This window comes from Plectropomus leopardus, chromosome 20 (assembly GCF_008729295.1).
Source record: "Plectropomus leopardus isolate mb chromosome 20, YSFRI_Pleo_2.0, whole genome shotgun sequence".
Classification (NCBI taxonomy): domain Eukaryota; kingdom Metazoa; phylum Chordata; class Actinopteri; order Perciformes; family Serranidae; genus Plectropomus; species Plectropomus leopardus.
The window spans coordinates 15,304,383-15,322,415 of NC_056482.1; the positions used below are offsets into that span (position 1 = coordinate 15,304,383).

At 39.2% G+C, this 18,033-nt stretch overlaps 1 protein-coding gene across 1 annotated transcript; it reads left to right on the forward strand.

Moving 5' to 3' along the window:
- Window positions 1–268: 268 nt before the first annotated feature.
- On the forward strand, window positions 269–16,707 carry osbp2a (oxysterol binding protein 2a). Its single transcript, XM_042509943.1, has 14 exons — window positions 269–746; window positions 2,536–2,741; window positions 7,214–7,464; window positions 7,580–7,748; window positions 8,379–8,496; window positions 9,540–9,606; window positions 9,712–9,849; window positions 9,939–10,184; window positions 10,293–10,413; window positions 10,501–10,604; window positions 10,877–10,972; window positions 12,348–12,532; window positions 12,656–12,876; window positions 13,985–16,707. The coding sequence occupies exons 1-14, from the start codon at window positions 580–582 to the stop codon at window positions 14,122–14,124; spliced, it is 2,229 nt and encodes a 742-aa protein (XP_042365877.1). The 5' UTR covers window positions 269–579; the 3' UTR covers window positions 14,125–16,707.
- The last annotated feature ends 1,326 nt before the right edge of the window (window positions 16,708–18,033 follow it).

Consider the following 18,033-nt stretch of genomic DNA (forward strand, 5'->3'; position numbering starts at 1 on the left):
TATTTTTCATCATGGCTTATGTTGAAATGAATATCAAATCCTTTTTTTCCAGGCAGTAATGCGTCCTCCAACACACTCAAGCGTCCTGTAATGATGTAGAAAACTGCAGTACATGCCATATGTGTGACACACACACACGCACATACACACAAGCACGCGCGCACGCGCACACACACAGACCTGCACCCATATGCTACAATCCTGTGATAAGGACGTCATCATGATCCCCCTCTCTCCCACATCCACAGGCTTTATTATAACACGCAGTCAAAGTGCAGGCTCAACCGTGATACATCATTTTGATGCAGTAATGTCTTTTTTTGGGTACCTGGCTCTTGCTGTAACATTTAGCGTGGCGACCATGGTAGCGACGTAGGTATTTTTCAAACTATTTCGGGGTAAAGGGGGACACTGGCTTCACCAAACAGCTGCAAGCTAACAGTAGCTTTAGCGGAGGAGACGGTGCGGTGCAGCTGGCTCAGCTAACGTTAGCAGCCACAGCTGTTGACAAGTCCACACAAACTGCACCGACTCTCGGTCCATCCCGCTGGAGTAACGTTACCGGGCAAAGAGGAGGAAATGAACGAGCTGGTGAAGAGTCTGCCCTCCCCGACTCTACCGGGGCTCCACCTGCCATGTTTGGATACCGGTACCTACAAAGGCTGGCTCTTTAAATGGACCAACTATCTGAAGGGTTACCAGCGGCGGTGGTTCGTCCTCAGTAACGGCCTGCTGTCCTACTACAGGTAACGGTGACTAACGGCTGCACCGACCGCTTGGGCTCGACCTGACCCCCTTTTGTAGCTTTTATTAATTTGGTCACAAAAGTTTATAGTTATTACATTTGTTAGCTGCATATTGGCAGAGTTGATTTGTTGCTTAAGTGTTTTTTTAAAATGTGAAATCAAACTTTTTACCTTTATCTTAACTTATGTGGACGCAGAGGGAGAAAACGTTAACGTTACCCCGAGTGATGCCTCCTGACTAGCAACAACAAAAATCACCTGAGTCATAGCCATTGGAGGAAATATCTCAGTTTTTGAGTTTTTAATAACAAATATTTTAATTCAACAGCTAATCTATTTTACATGTGTTGTCCTTCAGTATTTTAACCTATTCAATGCGTTTTAATAGCCTATAAGATTATACCGAGCTATACAGTGTTCACTTCAAACCGAAGCAAATTGGCCTAATTTCTTGCAAAAACACTGGAGAAAGGCAATGAGCAATAACTGAGGATATAACCCCCAAAAATAACAAGAAATTAAAAAGTACAAGAATATTACCTGAAAATAAAAAAAATAAAAAGTAAAATAAATAATAAAGAATAAACAAACAAGGGAATTACCTAAAAAGTGCATTTTGCTAATTCTGTGACATAATTTTGAATAATTATTCTAATTATAAATATAGTTCTTTTTCTAATTTTCCCTAGATATTTTTGCTTAGCCTTTTCCCCCATTTTTCCCCTAAATCTACCAATTTCTTGCTATTTGTGTAACATTTATTGCCAAGTTGCTCATTGCATATCCCCTACGTCTTTAACCGACACTGAAACAAGAGTTCAAAGGTTTAATTACTTGTAAAGGTCCTCCGAAAGAAGCACAAGAAAAGTGATGTCAAGCTTTTAAAGGGTTAACTAAGCTAGCAAACTAATGCTAGCTTGTTTAATTTAAGGGACTGTTCATTATTTATGAGGGAAGGGGTGGTGCAGAATGTGGAAGCACTCCAAATAATTTTATAAGCACTGAGAAAGGAGTTATGTTTTGTGATTTGTCTTAGGGGAGGGACATTCAATCTTTAATGCTCGTATTTTGCATTAATTTTAAATACCGTCAGAATCCTAAAACCTGCAAGTTGGTTTGAAAGGCATATTTTCTTATAGATTGCTAAAATTACACAATTTACCATAGCCACAAACTGTGAAATATATGGTTATTTTAGGGATGCTCAAGGAAATATATTTGTAGCTCTGGGGATGGTCATATAAAAAACTCATACCGCAGTTACTGTGATTCATAAAGTACAGTCCCTAAGCTAGCTAATGCATTTTATTTGTTTGTAAAGATATCTGAAATAAAGGAGCCTAGGAAGAGTGGTTCATTTGTTCCGTATTTTACTATATGTTTTGATTATGGCAATCATCCCATCCAAATTGTATAATCTAAAGATAAAATTTTTATCGTCTGTATGTTTTGCCTGCTGCATGTTATACACAAACAATGAGGGAATGCTAAACTACCTTGTAAAAAAAATCACTATTATAATATATAAAATCTCTATTCGAGGGACCTTAATCATGTAAGCCTAAAAAGGTCAGAGTGTTAAGCTGTAGTATACAGTATGTTGCCTAAAGCCTTTAGACAAATGTAGGTTACAAACTGTCCAAAGCATAACAGTTGAGAAAAGCCTTCATCATGTTCAGAAAACATATTGGAATATTTTAGTTTAGCAGTAAACAACTTAAAAATCAATCAAAAAACAGAGCACCATCTTTCTCATCATTTCACCAACTGTCTCATATGCTTCCTTTAGGACTCATGCCGAGATGGCGCACACCTGCCGGGGCACAATTCCCTTAGCAACAGCACACATTGAGGTGGGTGACACCTGCCACCTGGTTTTAACTAGCGGAGGCCGAAGCTACCACCTGAAAGCAACCTCTGAGGGAGAGTGCCAGCGATGGGTGTCAGCGCTGCAGCAAGCGAAGGCCAATTCCTCTATGATGATGCATCACTCAGGTAAGATTGACATTTTATATTCTGTGTGACCCGTATAAGAGTCACTATTCAAATTTTGATGTAATTGTAAATTGGTTTATAGCTGTACTAATGCATGGTTAAGAAACAATGTGACTTCTTAAAATGGGCAGCACTTTAATGCAGGCAAACTAGCCACCGTTTCTTTCTTTTTTCTTTTTTTTTTTTGATAGATTTGTTGTTCCCTTTAAGAAATACCTTGCAGAATACCTTTCACCCAAGAAAGTCCAAGGTAGATAAACTATATTTAGTTGTAACCTGAATACAGGCTCATGCAGCCAAGACCCACTTCCCTAAATGCATATTTTATTTGTAGCCTCCAAGGTTATGTAAACAAAAAACCACAAGAGGGCAATGCTGTTCCATATGTTCTGATGGAGACAGCAGCTGGGACAAGTGTGTCGTGTGTGTCCATGCAAAATCTTCATTTAATCATGTCATTTGACATTACTTATTTTTATTTATTCATTTATGTAGTACTTTTTTGTGATCAATTTTTTAAAATTATTATTTGAATACAAGGAGGGTAAGCCCCATAGTGGTCGTGGCGCCCATTAGCTCAGTTGGTAAAGCAGTCATGTAAATTTCCTCGCCGCAGTGGCTGCGGGTGCACAGTATGTCATCCCCTATCTCCAGTAAAGGGAAAAAGCCATAAAATAATCTTTAAAAAAAAGCCCCATTTTCCCTTTCACTGCTGCGGAGCAAATCCATAAATATTATAGACATAAACCAGCAACATTCAGACACAAGAGAATTTGATAACTGTGCTGATTTTCTCCATTATAAATGATGATATCCACAGAAATAGCCAAAAATATACATAATATATATGTATATGAAATAGCCAAAAAATGTACATGTAATATATACTATGTTAATAATAATAATAATATTTATAAACTTTAAATATACATATTTTAATATGACATGATGTTATGTAATATAATATGCTGTGTATTCTATGAGTCTGGGAGACATTTTCTGTTTCTGCTCTCTAGACTTATTTGTTTCTTTGGGATGTTTAAAAGACAAAAATCAGGAGCAAAGATGCACAGTGGGTTATTTCCCCCATCTCCCTTTCTGTCCATCTCTTCTGCACAAATGTGCACAGACATATGCAGCCTCCACCTCCCTCCCACTCCGTCTCCTTTCCCCCTCCCTGTCTCCTTCAGTATGACGACAGTGAGAGCTGAATGAAATGACCTTCCTTTAGACTCCACCTCCCGTTCTGGTAGCAGGAGGGGTAAAAACGATAGAGGGTGTGAGGATTTTCATTGAAAATATTTTTCACTCTGTGGACAAAAGGGAGACACGAGAGTAGCCTTTCCAATTAGTTTCACTTTGTAAGTAATCTTTTGATTATTTCACGAAGAGCAGAATAAGAATTAAGATAGAGGGTGCGTGCTTGTTTGCATATATTTTATGTGTGTGTTTTTTAATTGTTGCTGAGTGTGTCTGTTTATGGAGTTCAGTGAGTTTTGCTGTGTTTTGTGCAAATGTCCATAAATGTATTGCATTTCTCAAATGAAATCATTTGCTGTAAAGTTAACAACATGGCACCGTAAATTTCAAAGACACTGCAGAAAAGCAGAGCAGTATTTTACAAGCAGCCTCAGCAGAATGTGCAGAATTTGACTGACTTGAATCCTCTATTTTGTCAGGTTTATTCCTGTCAATACAGCTGCAAGAGGAATCATGTGTGTGCTGTAAGCACCCTTTACTGCTGAGTAAAAGGTTTGCACCTGCAAGATGCAAATCAATGCTTTCTGTTAGTCTAGCCACATTAGCATATGGAGAGGTGTTTATGCTGCTGACATTGTGTAACAATGGACTTTGCCTTACTGGTGGTGCTTACAGCCATAATACTAAGCAGGATTTAAGGAGTTGAGACCATTTAGATTATTCTACACAGCCTTCGTTTCTTTATAAGGATCCTCATAATTCAGAAATTGTGTTTTGTGCTGCTACTATTTTGTCTTCATAATCATAATCTGACCATGACTGAGTATTGAAACCTGGATCAACATCACTTTCCTTGTGCTGCATTCAGACACCTTTCACAAGTATTTAATTCATTTAACCAAGAGCAAATTGATTTGATTTCTTTCACAAACACAGGAAAAAAAAGGCAAAAAGCAACTTGGCATGAAATGTCCAACAAATTGCAAGGTATTGGTGGATTTGGAATATTTTTCAATTTTGTGTGTGTACATACATATATAGTCTAGATTTTTTTTTTTAAATCTAGAGAACTTTCTAATAATCACAATAATATATTTAAAATTATTTTTCAAAATGATTACAATTTTAAGCATTTTAGGTCACTTCTTGTTTGTTTGTTTGTTTGTTTGATTTACTTCCTTTTTTTCTTCTTTTATATTTATTGCTTGTTAATTTTTGGATAATTTCTTCTTAAGTTACTTTCTTTTCATGTTTTTTTTTAATAAATCATGCCAATTTGCCCAAGTTTCAAAGTGTTAATATCCTATTAATCTAATGTCAAAAATAGACAATACTGTCTACTTCTCACGATCTTAATCAGAATAACAGTGTGTTTTATGCACGTGCAAGAACAGACACAAATTCTCATGTGTTCATGTGTGTGTGATGTGATTACAGATTATTATTGCATGAGCCTCGTGTTATGCGCTTACTGGCAATAATAGCAGGGCAAATTAATTGGCTAGAAGTGGATTAGAACAGCAGTAATTATGTGGATGTTGCCGAAGGTATCTAGCACTTAACTTCTAATAGCTGTCACATGAGTACTATTATTATAAAAGGGAATGTTGTAATATAAAATTCAAACGTCTCTGACAACAAGTCCAGGGTGAAAGTTTAACGTGTGAGAGTAAATCCAAATAAGTGTTTACAGGGAGGAAACTCGGGTTGTGCTACAGCAAGCTTTCAGCATATTACAGTCAGACGACTATACTGCAAACGCTTACAGTGCATCCTCTGGTTTTTAACGCTGATTCTCTCTTCCCACACTGTGTCCATATTGGTGCTCCCTCTATCACCTGTGGGTGTGTTTTCATGATTCAACGATGAGTCACCAATTTGTCTCAGACTCACCAATGTCCTGCGTGAAAAAAAAAACATTAGTACACAGAGCAGACCAGTAAGCCTCTCTCAACTATATGTGTGTTAATATTTTATGGATGTGTGTTATGCACTTCAGTATAAACAGCAGCTTGATTGAGTTTAGAGCACAGCACTTAACACCTTCAGCATAATAAGTCAAGTAAAATCCTTTTCTCACTCTACAGTATACAGGTCATGAAACCATTACACATGCCTGAAGGATTTTTTTACCCTATCATTTTTAATCTCCTTCTCCTGAGACTTTGTAATTCCAGTTTGTCCTGATTGTTTTTATTACTTTTCCCCTCCGATAGAGTAGTAGTAGTTTGTCTCCGTGCTTTGGTACTCACAGGCAAAGCAGACACTGGCCTAGATTCAGTCAGTGTTTTCAGAGTGCACGCACAATCTGTTTCTTTTAGCAGAGAAGAAATGTTTTGACCTAGAAAAGTTGTATTACATATGACAGAGGCAGTCATTTGCACTTTAGAGATAGATTATTGTGTTGTTATTTGTGACTAGAGTAGGAAACTGGTATTATTGAAACATCTAGTAATGACAGTAGTGCTTTATAGGTGTCTTTATCTTTATCTTTTCAACAGTGCCTTTTTTCACTCAGAGGCTTAAATAGAACACAGTGTCCATTTTTGCAAGCATTATTCAAAGCCTCAGAATTTATTAAAATGTCATGTCAAAATCCAAAGGTTTAATACTGAATGTGCTTTTAATGACAAGAAACTGTGTTTAAATGAATGCACACATACAATCAGTTACTGTCATGCTGTAGCCAAACAAAGATACAGAAAAAGGTTTCATCTAATTTTGACACCTTTTTCCTGAATTTGAAGCTAAAAATGTCAATAGAAGAGACTAGGCTTCAATTTGTGTTTAATGTCATATATGAAGCCCATTAATCAGTCCAGTCTCCCCGCTTGCCTTCTGAAATCCCTGAGACTGATGGCTCAGCTCATGCCGACAAGGGGAGAGAAAGAGTGGAGGAAAAGGGTAGTGCGTCATCCCATTTTTCTCCCTTTTCTTCTAAAAATAGCCTAGCCTCCTGATTGCACAGGCCTACGTTTCCAGGGCAACAGTGTTCATTCACAGCTTTCCGATCTTGTAGAGGAAGGGGTGTGGGGGATCAGGGTGTGAGGTGTTATTATCTGCCTCCATCCGTTCCCCCTAAGCACTCTCTAAACTCGTTTCAATCTAAATTTAGAGGATTAAAATAGCTTTCCTAATGTTTGATAATAAGACATGTTACGTTAACCACAGTTTCACAACACACCGTTTATCAGACATAATCTCTGATACCCATCATCTTTGGTAAAATATGTAATTTGTGCACTGCTTTTATTGTTTGTCTTTGTTTGAAGATGACTCAGGAGATGAAGGCCCTTTACCTCAGGAAGATCGAACCCTGTCCCAAGGGGTGCTCAAGACTCTGGCCAGCAAGCTAGACGACCTGAGCACCTGTAATGAGCTGATAGGAAAGCACGGTGCAGCCCTCCAGCGCTCCCTCAGCGAACTTGAGGAACTGCGTGGCTCCGCTGACAGCACAGACAGAGTGAAAGCAGTTAATGAGCGAGCCACCCTTTTTCGCATCACCTCCAATGCTATGATCAATGTGAGTTCACATGGTGCAGCGGTATAACTCCTGATCGTTTGTCTCTTTTTAATGAGGGAATGCAGCATGAGGGCTCTGCCCGCATCTTTGAACGTGTTTTGTCCTCACACCTCAGGCTTGTCGTGACTTTCTGGACGTAGCTGAATCTCACAGCCGGAGGTGGCAAAAGACCCTGCAGCATGAGAGAGAGCAGCGTCACCATCTGGAGGAGACAATCGAACAGTTAGCCAAACAGCACAACAGCTTAGAGAGAGCCTGGAGGGAGAACCCCACCTCATATACAGGTGAGGCACATCACTCTGAAGTGTGAAAGGAAAAGTACATTTAGTCTCACAGAATAAGAATATGGCCCTCTTCTGGACAGTAGCAGTGATGCATTTCTATCACAGAGATGAAGCTCAATCAGACATGTGAATTTTGTGAATTTATCTACATAGTAAGTAAAAACAAAATGCCACAGCCCTTCTAAACTACCAGTTCAGTGACAAGTATGATGTTTGTGTTCTGCTCAGATTGTCTTATATGCTGATTTAACAAAAAATGAAGGCCATAAATATTAGCAAATATCTTACTAAATGTATCACAATAAGGGTTGGTGACCACTGTTCTTTTCTGTCAGGGTGTTTTGGATTTTTTTTTTTTTTGCTTGGTACATAATGTCATTTTTTTTTAACTCACATTACATAATTTTACAATGGTTGCAATTTAAAGATGTGATCAAGGCAGAGTAGCTACTGCAAATCACAGTTACAAAGGTCCATACACAAATGTATTGTATAGTTGCCACTGATATTCCCTTTTTTATTTAGTTAGTTAGTTTAGCTATTGTGTATTATGTTAAGATTGCATGATTTTTATACATATAGATTAAAGACGCTAGGATAACCCATCCCCTATTCTGTTTGTTGCTTTAGGTGTGGAGCGGTCACAGGAGGGGGATGCGAGTGATGAGAATGACGACGCAGAGTTCTTCGATGCCATGGAGGACTCTGCATTCATAACCGTGACTGCGAGTGGCAACATACAGCACAAGTGAGACATCATCTCTGTACACAGTATAGTCTCAGAGCTGCGTTCTCCATCTGCAACAAGCACAGTTACTTTAAACAGTATTTCAAGCAGGAGAGGCAAGTCAGTTAAGTAAAATGTAATTGTTTATTGCAGATTATGGGCGAACAGATGAGATATGATAATTAAGAGTTGACAGAAAGACTTTGGTGCTCAGACTCTACTGAGAGATTTTGTAATCAAGGGTTGTCTTCACTGAGCAGCAGCACGATAAATCCCCCCCATGGAGTCCAGACACTGATGGTGGTGATGACTCTGCTGAGAGTGATGAGGATGATGAAGCTGATGAGTCTGCAAAGACTAGGTGTTGATAAGGAAGTGGAGGGTCACACACATAGAATCATATTTAAGAAGGCAGCAGCAAGATGATGGGTGAACAATGAAGGTGTGTTGCTGTGTTATTGGTTAAATGAGGTCAGCTGATAGAACAGCTGATATCTCAATTGAGATATCAGCTGTTCTCTCTGTTGAGATATTCATGGCTAATGAAAATAAATATTCCACTAATATTCCTATTTACGCACAGACTGCACACTCAGATTATAGTGCCCTAACGTGTCATTTATCATGTCAAGAAATGGAAAAGTGGAGTTGCTAGAGACGCTTCTGCCATTTCACTTCTTTATATCAAAATATGATTTTTTTCAAAGTTTTCAACCAACGGCAGACTTGTTCAACCATTTTAACACATCCTCTCTCTTTCACTCCTTCAACCACCTGCTTAAAAACATTGCCATTACAATATTTGCTCATATTCAGAAAACAGCTAATATCCAAGTCAGTGTGTTTACTTGACCCATATCAAACTCAGAATATCGTCACATTTGGAAAGTTAGTGGAATATTATTCTGCATGTAAACACAGTCAATGGCGGGAGGAAATTCTGAGCGAGCTTGCGTGCAAAGAGTAAATGGCAGATGGTGTGACAAATAAATTACAGACCTAAGCATGCCTAAGTAAAGTCTTCTTGACTGAAGCTTCATTTAAATAATGTTGCTTTCTCTCAGGCGCTCAGGGAGTAATCAGAGTATGATGAGTGGAGGAATGTCCAATGACTGGACTCACAATGAGAATGTAAGTTCCATGCATGCCCAGGTGTCTTCCTAGTTGTTGCTATACACACCCATATTCACTTGTATGAAAATGAAAACATTAATAATTCTGTCCTTTTATTTTCAGGACACCTCAGGCACAAACCACATGCAGCTACGAAGAACAAGACGCAGTCGTATACCTGACAAACCAAATTACTCCCTTAACCTGTGGAGCATCATGAAGAACTGCATTGGCAAAGACCTGTCCAAGATACCCATGCCTGTAAATAAAAAACATAAAGTGTACAAACTGGCTGATTTATTGTTTCTGAATATGAGTGAGAAACCCTTTTTGTCTGTGTGTGGTTGCAGGTAAACTTCAATGAGCCATTGTCGATGCTGCAGCGTCTGACGGAGGATCTGGAGTACAGCGAGCTCCTGGACCGCGCGGCTCGCTGTGATTCCTCTCTGGAGCAGATGTGCCTAGTGGCTGCCTTTTCTGTCTCCTCCTACTCCACTACAGTCAATCGAACAGCCAAGCCCTTCAACCCTCTACTGGGGGAGACTTACGAGCTGGACCGACTGGACGAGTATGGTTATCGCTCCATCTCTGAGCAGGTGAGACACACAAACACATTTTCTTACATGTATTTTACACCCAGACATACTTGTGGTATGACATCTATGTTGCCTCTGTTGACACCAGCTGATACCATTCACCCTCAGGTCAGTCATCACCCGCCAGCTGCTGCCCACCATGTGACCTCACAACGCGGATGGACCCTGTGGCAGTATATCACCATTGATAGCAAATTTCGTGGGAAATATATTTCTGTCATGCCATTAGGTAATAAACAAGTGACGTAATGCAGTTCATGCTGACACTAAGTACACTGTATTTTAATGTTTGTGTGTCTTTTTCGCTTCACTGTAGGAAACATTCACCTGCAGTTCCACTCAAGCGGAAACCACTACGTGTGGAGCAAAGTGACCTCAACGGTGCACAACATTATTGTGGGGAAACTTTGGATTGATCAGGTCTGTCGCTTTCCAGTTTTACTGTCAAAATCACTACCTCTCTCTGATTTGTTAGTTTGTGCTTATTTTTAGACTTTAAACTGTTCATTAGGCAACAGAGAGGCAATTACTGTTCAGAAAAACAAAATTGACAGAAATTAAATTAAATGTACTTTGCATCAATGAGTAAGTTTGTGTTTGTTTATATTACTGAGTAAAGTCATCAGGGTCATCATACACTTGTAAGTCTCATTTGTTTTTCTTGCTGTTTTCCTGTCTGTTGCTGTTGGCAGTCTGGGGACATTGACATTGTAAACAACACGACCAAGGACACCTGCCGTCTCAAATTCTCCCCCTACAGCTACTTCTCCCGAGAAGTTCCTCGCAAAGTAAGCCTGTTGTATATTTCGTTTCAGTTGGGAAACAGACTGCAGTTAGCATCTGTGTCTGTTATCTTCCGTCACGTTTTATTGCATTTGCACCATTTTACACGTCAGCTTACACAAGCCTGTGTCGAGAAACACTGTTAGCGTTGCTTTAACTTTATATTGGTTCTTGATATGATCTTGTTTCTTGTGCATAGTGCTTATCAGTACAGAAAACCTTCAAGAGATGTCTAACTATTAATATATTTGTCTCATAATATCAGCATTTATCCAGAGAGAAGTCACAGAGTCGTCAGCCAGTGAGGAGCAGAAGCCTAAGAGTTTATTTTATCCCTTTTCCACTTTTTTGATAAAGTCAAATGTACATTATTGATACATGATTCAAACATCATCTCAAAATTTGGAGAAGCTGCCAGAATGTGAACTTAAAAATTAAGTAAAGGTATACTATTCAGGATTTTCCTAAAAAATCAAAATTTAGACTCATACTATAGTAATCCCTTTCAATCATTAGTTATGACCCACCAGGAGTTTGTGGTGTTGTATCAGCCTAAACTCACTCCAAAGCGGTTAAATACTGACACTTGGTCAGTGGCCCTCGGCATGAGTGGCCCTTGGTGTCAGACACTGGCACTCCAAGACACCCTTTAGCGGTGGTATGAGATGCAATGGGGGCTGCATGTTTTGCTGCTCTGGGCCTAAACCAAAGGAAGTACACCTAAAAATTAAGTTCTATAAGTTTATTTTGAAAAGAGACTGTATGCATTTAACAAGCAAAAACTATACATTTCTGAAATATATTGTGAATGTTTATTTTGAAAAGACACAATGCATTTTACAAGTGTTAATTGAGATGCTGTTTCTGGTAGAGCACCAAGAGCGTCATAGTTTGATATTGAGGGCAACTGACAGAGCATCGGTGCTTGATGAGTTGTGTGACAACATGTTGTATGTATTTATATGCAACCCTGCCCTCTGCCTTTATTTTCTTATTTTATTTTTATTTTACTGTGTTCGGGACATTCTTGGGCACAACGTGCAGGTGAAGTAACAACTTTATAAAAAGGTAGCTACACCATTGTAGTAGCACAAATCTGAGAGAAAGCTACAATAATCTCAGACACAGTGCTGCAAAAGCACAAATATAGCAAGGTGAAACACCATGCGGATGAAGCTCATTTCAAAACAAGAGGGAATCTGGCGTTGGCTCTTCTTTTTGCTTTCACTGGTGATACTGTTTTTAAACATTAACCAACAATTCCTGCATAGTATACCTTAAAGTAAAGCAGTACCCAGCTGTGAAAATGTCATTGCCTTGGAGTCAGAGTGTGCATGTAACTGATCTCTTCCTGTGTATCATCTCCTCTGGTGTCTCTAGGTGACAGGAGTGATAGAGGACAGAGAGGGCACAGCCCATTACATCCTGTCAGGAACCTGGGACGACAAGATGGAGAGTGCCAAAATAGTGGACAGCAGCCAAGGGTGCGGAGGCTCTGAAGGCAAACAAAAGACAGTTTATCAGACTCTTCAGCCCAAACTGTTGTGGAAAAAATATCCTCTACCGTATGTTTATCTCAAGTACCACATTTCTACATTAACTTGAATATTGAATGTGGAATTTCAATTTACTCCCTTTTGCATCTATCTTCTCTTATTTCTCTTTCTTTTCTGTCTGTCACTCTCCAGAGATAACGCAGAGAATATGCACTATTTCTCGTCCTTGGCTCTGACTCTCAATGAGCCAGAAGAAGGTATTGCGCCCACTGACAGTCGTCTGCGACCAGACCAGCGGCTAATGGAGGCAGGTGTGTGGGATGAAGCAAATGTACAGAAGCAGCGTCTAGAGGAGCGTCAGAGGCTGGAGAGGAAAAGAAGAGAGGCGCAAGCCACTCAGGCCCTGGAGGAAGGTGAGAATAACCCAAAATATGTTTTGGTTAATGTTACTTTACTTGAATTTTTGAGCTTCACTGTGCAGAATGTATTTAAATTCATCTTCTGAAGGGTGGTCATTTAATATGCAACTTACACAAATGCAAAGTAGAAACTTGAAACCTCCAGTACACAAACACTGAGAGTTGACTCTTAAGTGAAGCAGAGGACATCTTTTATCTAATAGTTTTGCATCCAGTTTATCAAATATTTGCATATTAATATATTCTACTTTTTTTAAAGAGAAAGGAGATGTTATTTCTAGTTTTTTTTTTAAACTGGAATCTTGACAAAGACATTGAGGCTGTTAACATGCCTCTTGTGTTATACAATCATGGAAGTGGAATGCTTTATGTCTGTCTGTTCACTCCAGGCATTATAATCTGCCTCCACATGCGTCATCACCGCATCATGCGTGACCACTTGTGATCGCATCTTACTTCATACACTTTATGCAAATAAACACGCAAATTATTTCCGCTTGCAAAGACAAAATGCATACTAACAGCATTTACTATTTATAGTGAATAAAATCTTAATTGTAGAGCTGCATGCATCATATTGACAGCCCCTCCTTGCGACAAGGCTAACTTTTAGGATTATACAGCTCAGATGACCTAATGGTTATTAATGGGTTAGCGTTAGAGTTGAGCCGTTTTTGTGTCAGTTAGAGTTAGAGTTTGTGCAGACGTTTAACTGGCTTTTCACTGGGAGGAGAGCAGCTCCAGAGAAGATCCCTCAGCTCTGCATCTTTGTAACCGTGCCAACAGAAAGTGCTCTTTGTGTGGCATCGAGTAGCAAGTGCATCAGCTGAGAAGGCAGTCTTTCAGTGCGGCTCACGACACATTAACGTTCACACTTGTGAAAGAATGTGGCGATATGAGCAACTCACATCCAAACGTGGTCTGAGCAATTGAATCTCAAAACCCTTTTAGGATGCATTTGGTGTTCTCACACCTGTACGTAGACCTATCCACTTCCACAGGGACACGTGCTAATACCAGTTGTGAGCAGGGCTATTGTGATATTCTAGAAATATACTCTAATTCAGTCATGCCTAAAGAAAACATGATTCTGTGTCATCAGGGCAAGACATTGAGGGTTACCAGCCACTGTGGTTTGAGAAGAGGACAGATGATGTGGGAGAAAGCACCTACGTCTACAGGGGTGGCTACTGGGAAGCCAAAGAAAGACAGGACTGGAGCCAGTGCCCTGAGATCTTCTAGGACAAAAGCTCCCGTTACACCGTGGCATCAGACAGGCTGATGTGAGGATACTCTGTGAGTTATGGACAGCTGTTTGTGTGTGGATGTGACTGTGTGAGTGAGTGAACCAGCTATTGAAAGAAGCCGTCAGTCAAGCACAACACAAGCTCCTGCTTCCACTTACTACTCCGCTCTCTTCTGCTCTTATAACTTGTGTTTTCAGAATGCATGGCCTCAGTGTGTGTGTGTGTTGTGTGTAGGCTTATTTAGCATCGTAAAGAAATGATTAATGAGAGTACATACAGTTCTAATGCGTGTCTGTGTGTGTGTAGGGTTGAGAGATTTACATATGCTTTGCAGTGAAGTGATTTCTGCACCAAAACACACACGTTTCAGTGGGTGTGTATGGGAGTGACTTGGGAGCAAGGAGTGCCGTAGAAGTTTAGGTACGAGCACTGAATGTCTTGTTCTCCTCAAAGCTGGAACAACATGTTCCTCCTGTTGGGCTCTGACAGGCACACCACACTTTTTAAGGACCGTAGCAGGACTACGCATTCCTCTACGCTTTGAGACATTTTTCACAGCAGAACTTCACTTACTGAGCCCTCTGATTCTTGGGGATTTTTAAAGGTCTACTTCTCAAAGTTGCCCAAACTTTATCCTAAAGGATTTGAATTTATTTTCCAGTCTGACTGGAACTCTAACAAGCGTTTACTGGCCCATGAGAACCAAAGTAGATGTCATTCTCTTTGGACAACTGACTGAATACACCACGCTGTTTTACAGACAACTGCTGCTTTCCACATGATCTTGAAATAACGTGTCTGATTGCATTAAAGGGGCACTCCACTTTTTACTAGAATGAAGATTACTATGTCGCCTGTGAAAACAGCTGCATGTTTTCACAGGAGGAGTTTGCTGAGTCAGGCAGAATTCCTAAAGTGACGTCACTTGAGTTATCTCTGCTTGGACTTGCACAAATTTGTAACAGACAGCTTACGTTATGTTAGGCCATGCAATTTGAAAAGTTAACCAAGCTGCAGGTTCTAACTAAAGACACCAATGAGTTGCATTACAGGAAATGTGTTATCCAGAAATTTTGGACCCAAAAACTTAAAGTCAGGATATCATCACCTCTGCTGCGTCTGTTTTGATAACTCTGATCATAAATCCCTAAACGTAATGGTCCAGTGTGCAGGATTTAGTAGCATTTATCAGTGAGGATGCAGAACTGAAACTTCTCCTTTGTGCAGAGCATGTAGGAGAACTACGGGGGCTGACACAAATAGCCATACCTACAGCCAGTGTTTACATGGTTGTTCTGGGCCACTGTAGAAATAACAGGGCAGACTCCGTGGAAGAGGATCTGCTCCCTTTTTAGATATAAACGGCTCATTCTAAGGTAATAAAAACAGAACAATTCTTGTTTTCAGATGATTATATAATGAATTATGAATGAATTAAAACATAGTTATTAATATTTCATTCTATTTCTGAGAGTATATACCCCTAAATCTTACACACCGGACCTTTAATGGAACAATAAATCGCTGGAGTACTTCAGATATTTTAAGACTGAGGTCTTACTGAAGTATAAATCTGCTTGGCCTGGGGGATTTTCTTCAGCAAGGAATTATATTGGTGCTTAATGGTAATTTTAGCCTTAATTATCTAATAATGTAGTAAGTCCCTACTAGTAACCACTGGCTCCAGAGATTCTGTACGTATAATGAAAATCTGGCCCACTTTTTTTTTCTTTTGAGGGGATTTCAGGGTGAATTTTAATATCAGGGTTTAGGATCTTGGTAAGTAGCAACAAACTTGTTTCCCCTTGTAACAACAGTAGAAAGGCTAACTCTGTGAGTGGTTTCTGTCTTTAAATTGCTTTATTTTGACATGGCAGCAATAACACAACTGCACAGTCACTTGAGAAGAAAATACTCCCAGGTCAGGGGCATGCTTTATGCAGCACAAAAAGTACATTTTGGTAACAGTAGTCCATTAGCTGAATGATAGTTATGTAAAGAAATCAGATTTATAAACATCAGTCAAGGACCCGAAACAATTAAAAAAGGCTTTGCAATACATATGTTGAGGTTGTACATTAGTAGTATATAAATATTCTATAATAAGTAATGTTTATTTATAGTTTTCAGCTTAATGTGTATTATAATAGGTCATGATGCACATGTATAATTGCCTAGTAGCTTTTGGCCTGTATATAGCAATATAATACAAATAGAATTGCCTCGTGTATAATCACTGTAAGAAAATATTGTTTCACGTTACTTGAACGTTCACATTTTGGGCACTACTTAAACTCTATCTGTGTATACTTAAATGAAGTCAAGATTGTATACCAGTTAATGAGATGTTGGGGAATTATGAATATAAGTTCATAAGATATATAATATTGATGATGCAAATAAAGTGTTGTTCAGATAAAGCACAATGTTATGTATTTCTACAGGTAAAGATACATGCTATAATCTCAAAGGTTTCAATGGCGACATATAGCTATGCATGGTTTTACTTGTATGTGGACTCTTTCTGAAACATGATGTGAACTCACCTTTTGTGCCCAATGACCTCAAAAATGTTATATTTTTGAGCTCAAATAAAAGCATAAAGCTGTCACTGCTCTGTTGTTTACTGTCAAACCAATGTTGCTCAAATCACAAGGGACAGATGATACAGAGGACGCTCAGAGAAAGTGTCTGTCATAATGTCTCGAGGCCATCAGTTGGCTTGTGTCTTGGGACAGTGTCACTGGTCTGGGGTGAGGTCAAATATCAGCTGCTGTCATAAGTGCAAAATAACAAGCCAGGGGGCTGCAAAAAGGTGGGGGGGGGGGGGCGCTAAATATATAATGAATATATTTTGAATATTTTTATATATTTTTTATGCACTGGGGAGGGAGTTAAGTTTTTTGATTTGTTAGACCACAGCCACCCGACTCTGATAAATTAAGTACAGTCCCTAACACTGTGAAGTCAGTGCATAGAAGGAATACTGATTTGTATGGGATAGTGGAATTGCACTAATGTCTAAGATTTGCTTGTTTTCGCCTTATTGTTACTACTTTAAATGTCCCATATTTTACACTTTTTTTGTGTTTTATTTGAAGGTTTGACATCCATAAGATATATTTGTGGTTTCAAATACCAAAAAGTATCGTATAGTTTTCAGTTCTCTTGGGAGCTCTGGCAAGAACAAGGTGTTTTGTTCTTTAATGGGTAATAATTTGCATTTTGCAATAAACCATGCAGCGGGTTCCCTAAGGGACTGTTTCTTTTTTTATGAGAGGGGAGGGGATGATGCAAAAATAGGGAAGTTAGTTAAAAAAACAAGTTAGTTTTTTTATTTGGGCTCAAGGGAGGGGCATACACCTTTAAATAGTTGTATTTTGCATTTATTTTATTGCTTTTTTAACATGCCTTCCAAATCCAACGAAATATGACGCCATTTATCATAGCTAGAAACTGCAAAATAATTATTGTTGGATTTTCACATTTCCAAGGTCCTTGGACACATCATGTGCCACAAACACTTCAGCCAGAAAAAAGGGCATAACCACATCTGAGCTTAAAATAGTGATGTCATTAAAAGCACTTCAATCATTTGAAAATTGGCAACAACAAAAAAAAACTAACCAGCATGCTTGACAAGAGTCACAAAAAATCAAAGGGTGGGTTATGTTTTTAAAATATGATTACTAATATATGGTGGAAAGAGGGTTGTGCATTTTCCCCAAGTCACTCATGGAGGCTCAAGAAAAAAACATAAACAAATTTACACCACAGCTACCCCCCTCCTCTGATAAATAAAGAACAGCCCCTAACTCATCCTGAACGCTTCACGTGAGGGACATAGGTCATCCTTTTTCATTGGATGGTTCGTGACCATGTGAGGCTCCAGGCTCCAACACTT

What these genes read in the sequence shown, in the direction of transcription:
- osbp2a (XM_042509943.1), top strand. Translation starts at nt 580, where the DNA reads ATGAACGAGCTGGTGAAGAGTCTGCCCTCCCCGACTCTACCGGGGCTC. An exon ending in CCTCCAATGCTATGATCAAT is followed by an intron (nt 7,465 to 7,579) that starts GTGAGTTCACAT and finishes CTCACACCTCAG; the next exon opens with GCTTGTCGTGACTTTCTGGA. An exon ending in CCCGAGAAGTTCCTCGCAAA is followed by an intron (nt 10,973 to 12,347) that starts GTAAGCCTGTTG and finishes TGGTGTCTCTAG; the next exon opens with GTGACAGGAGTGATAGAGGA.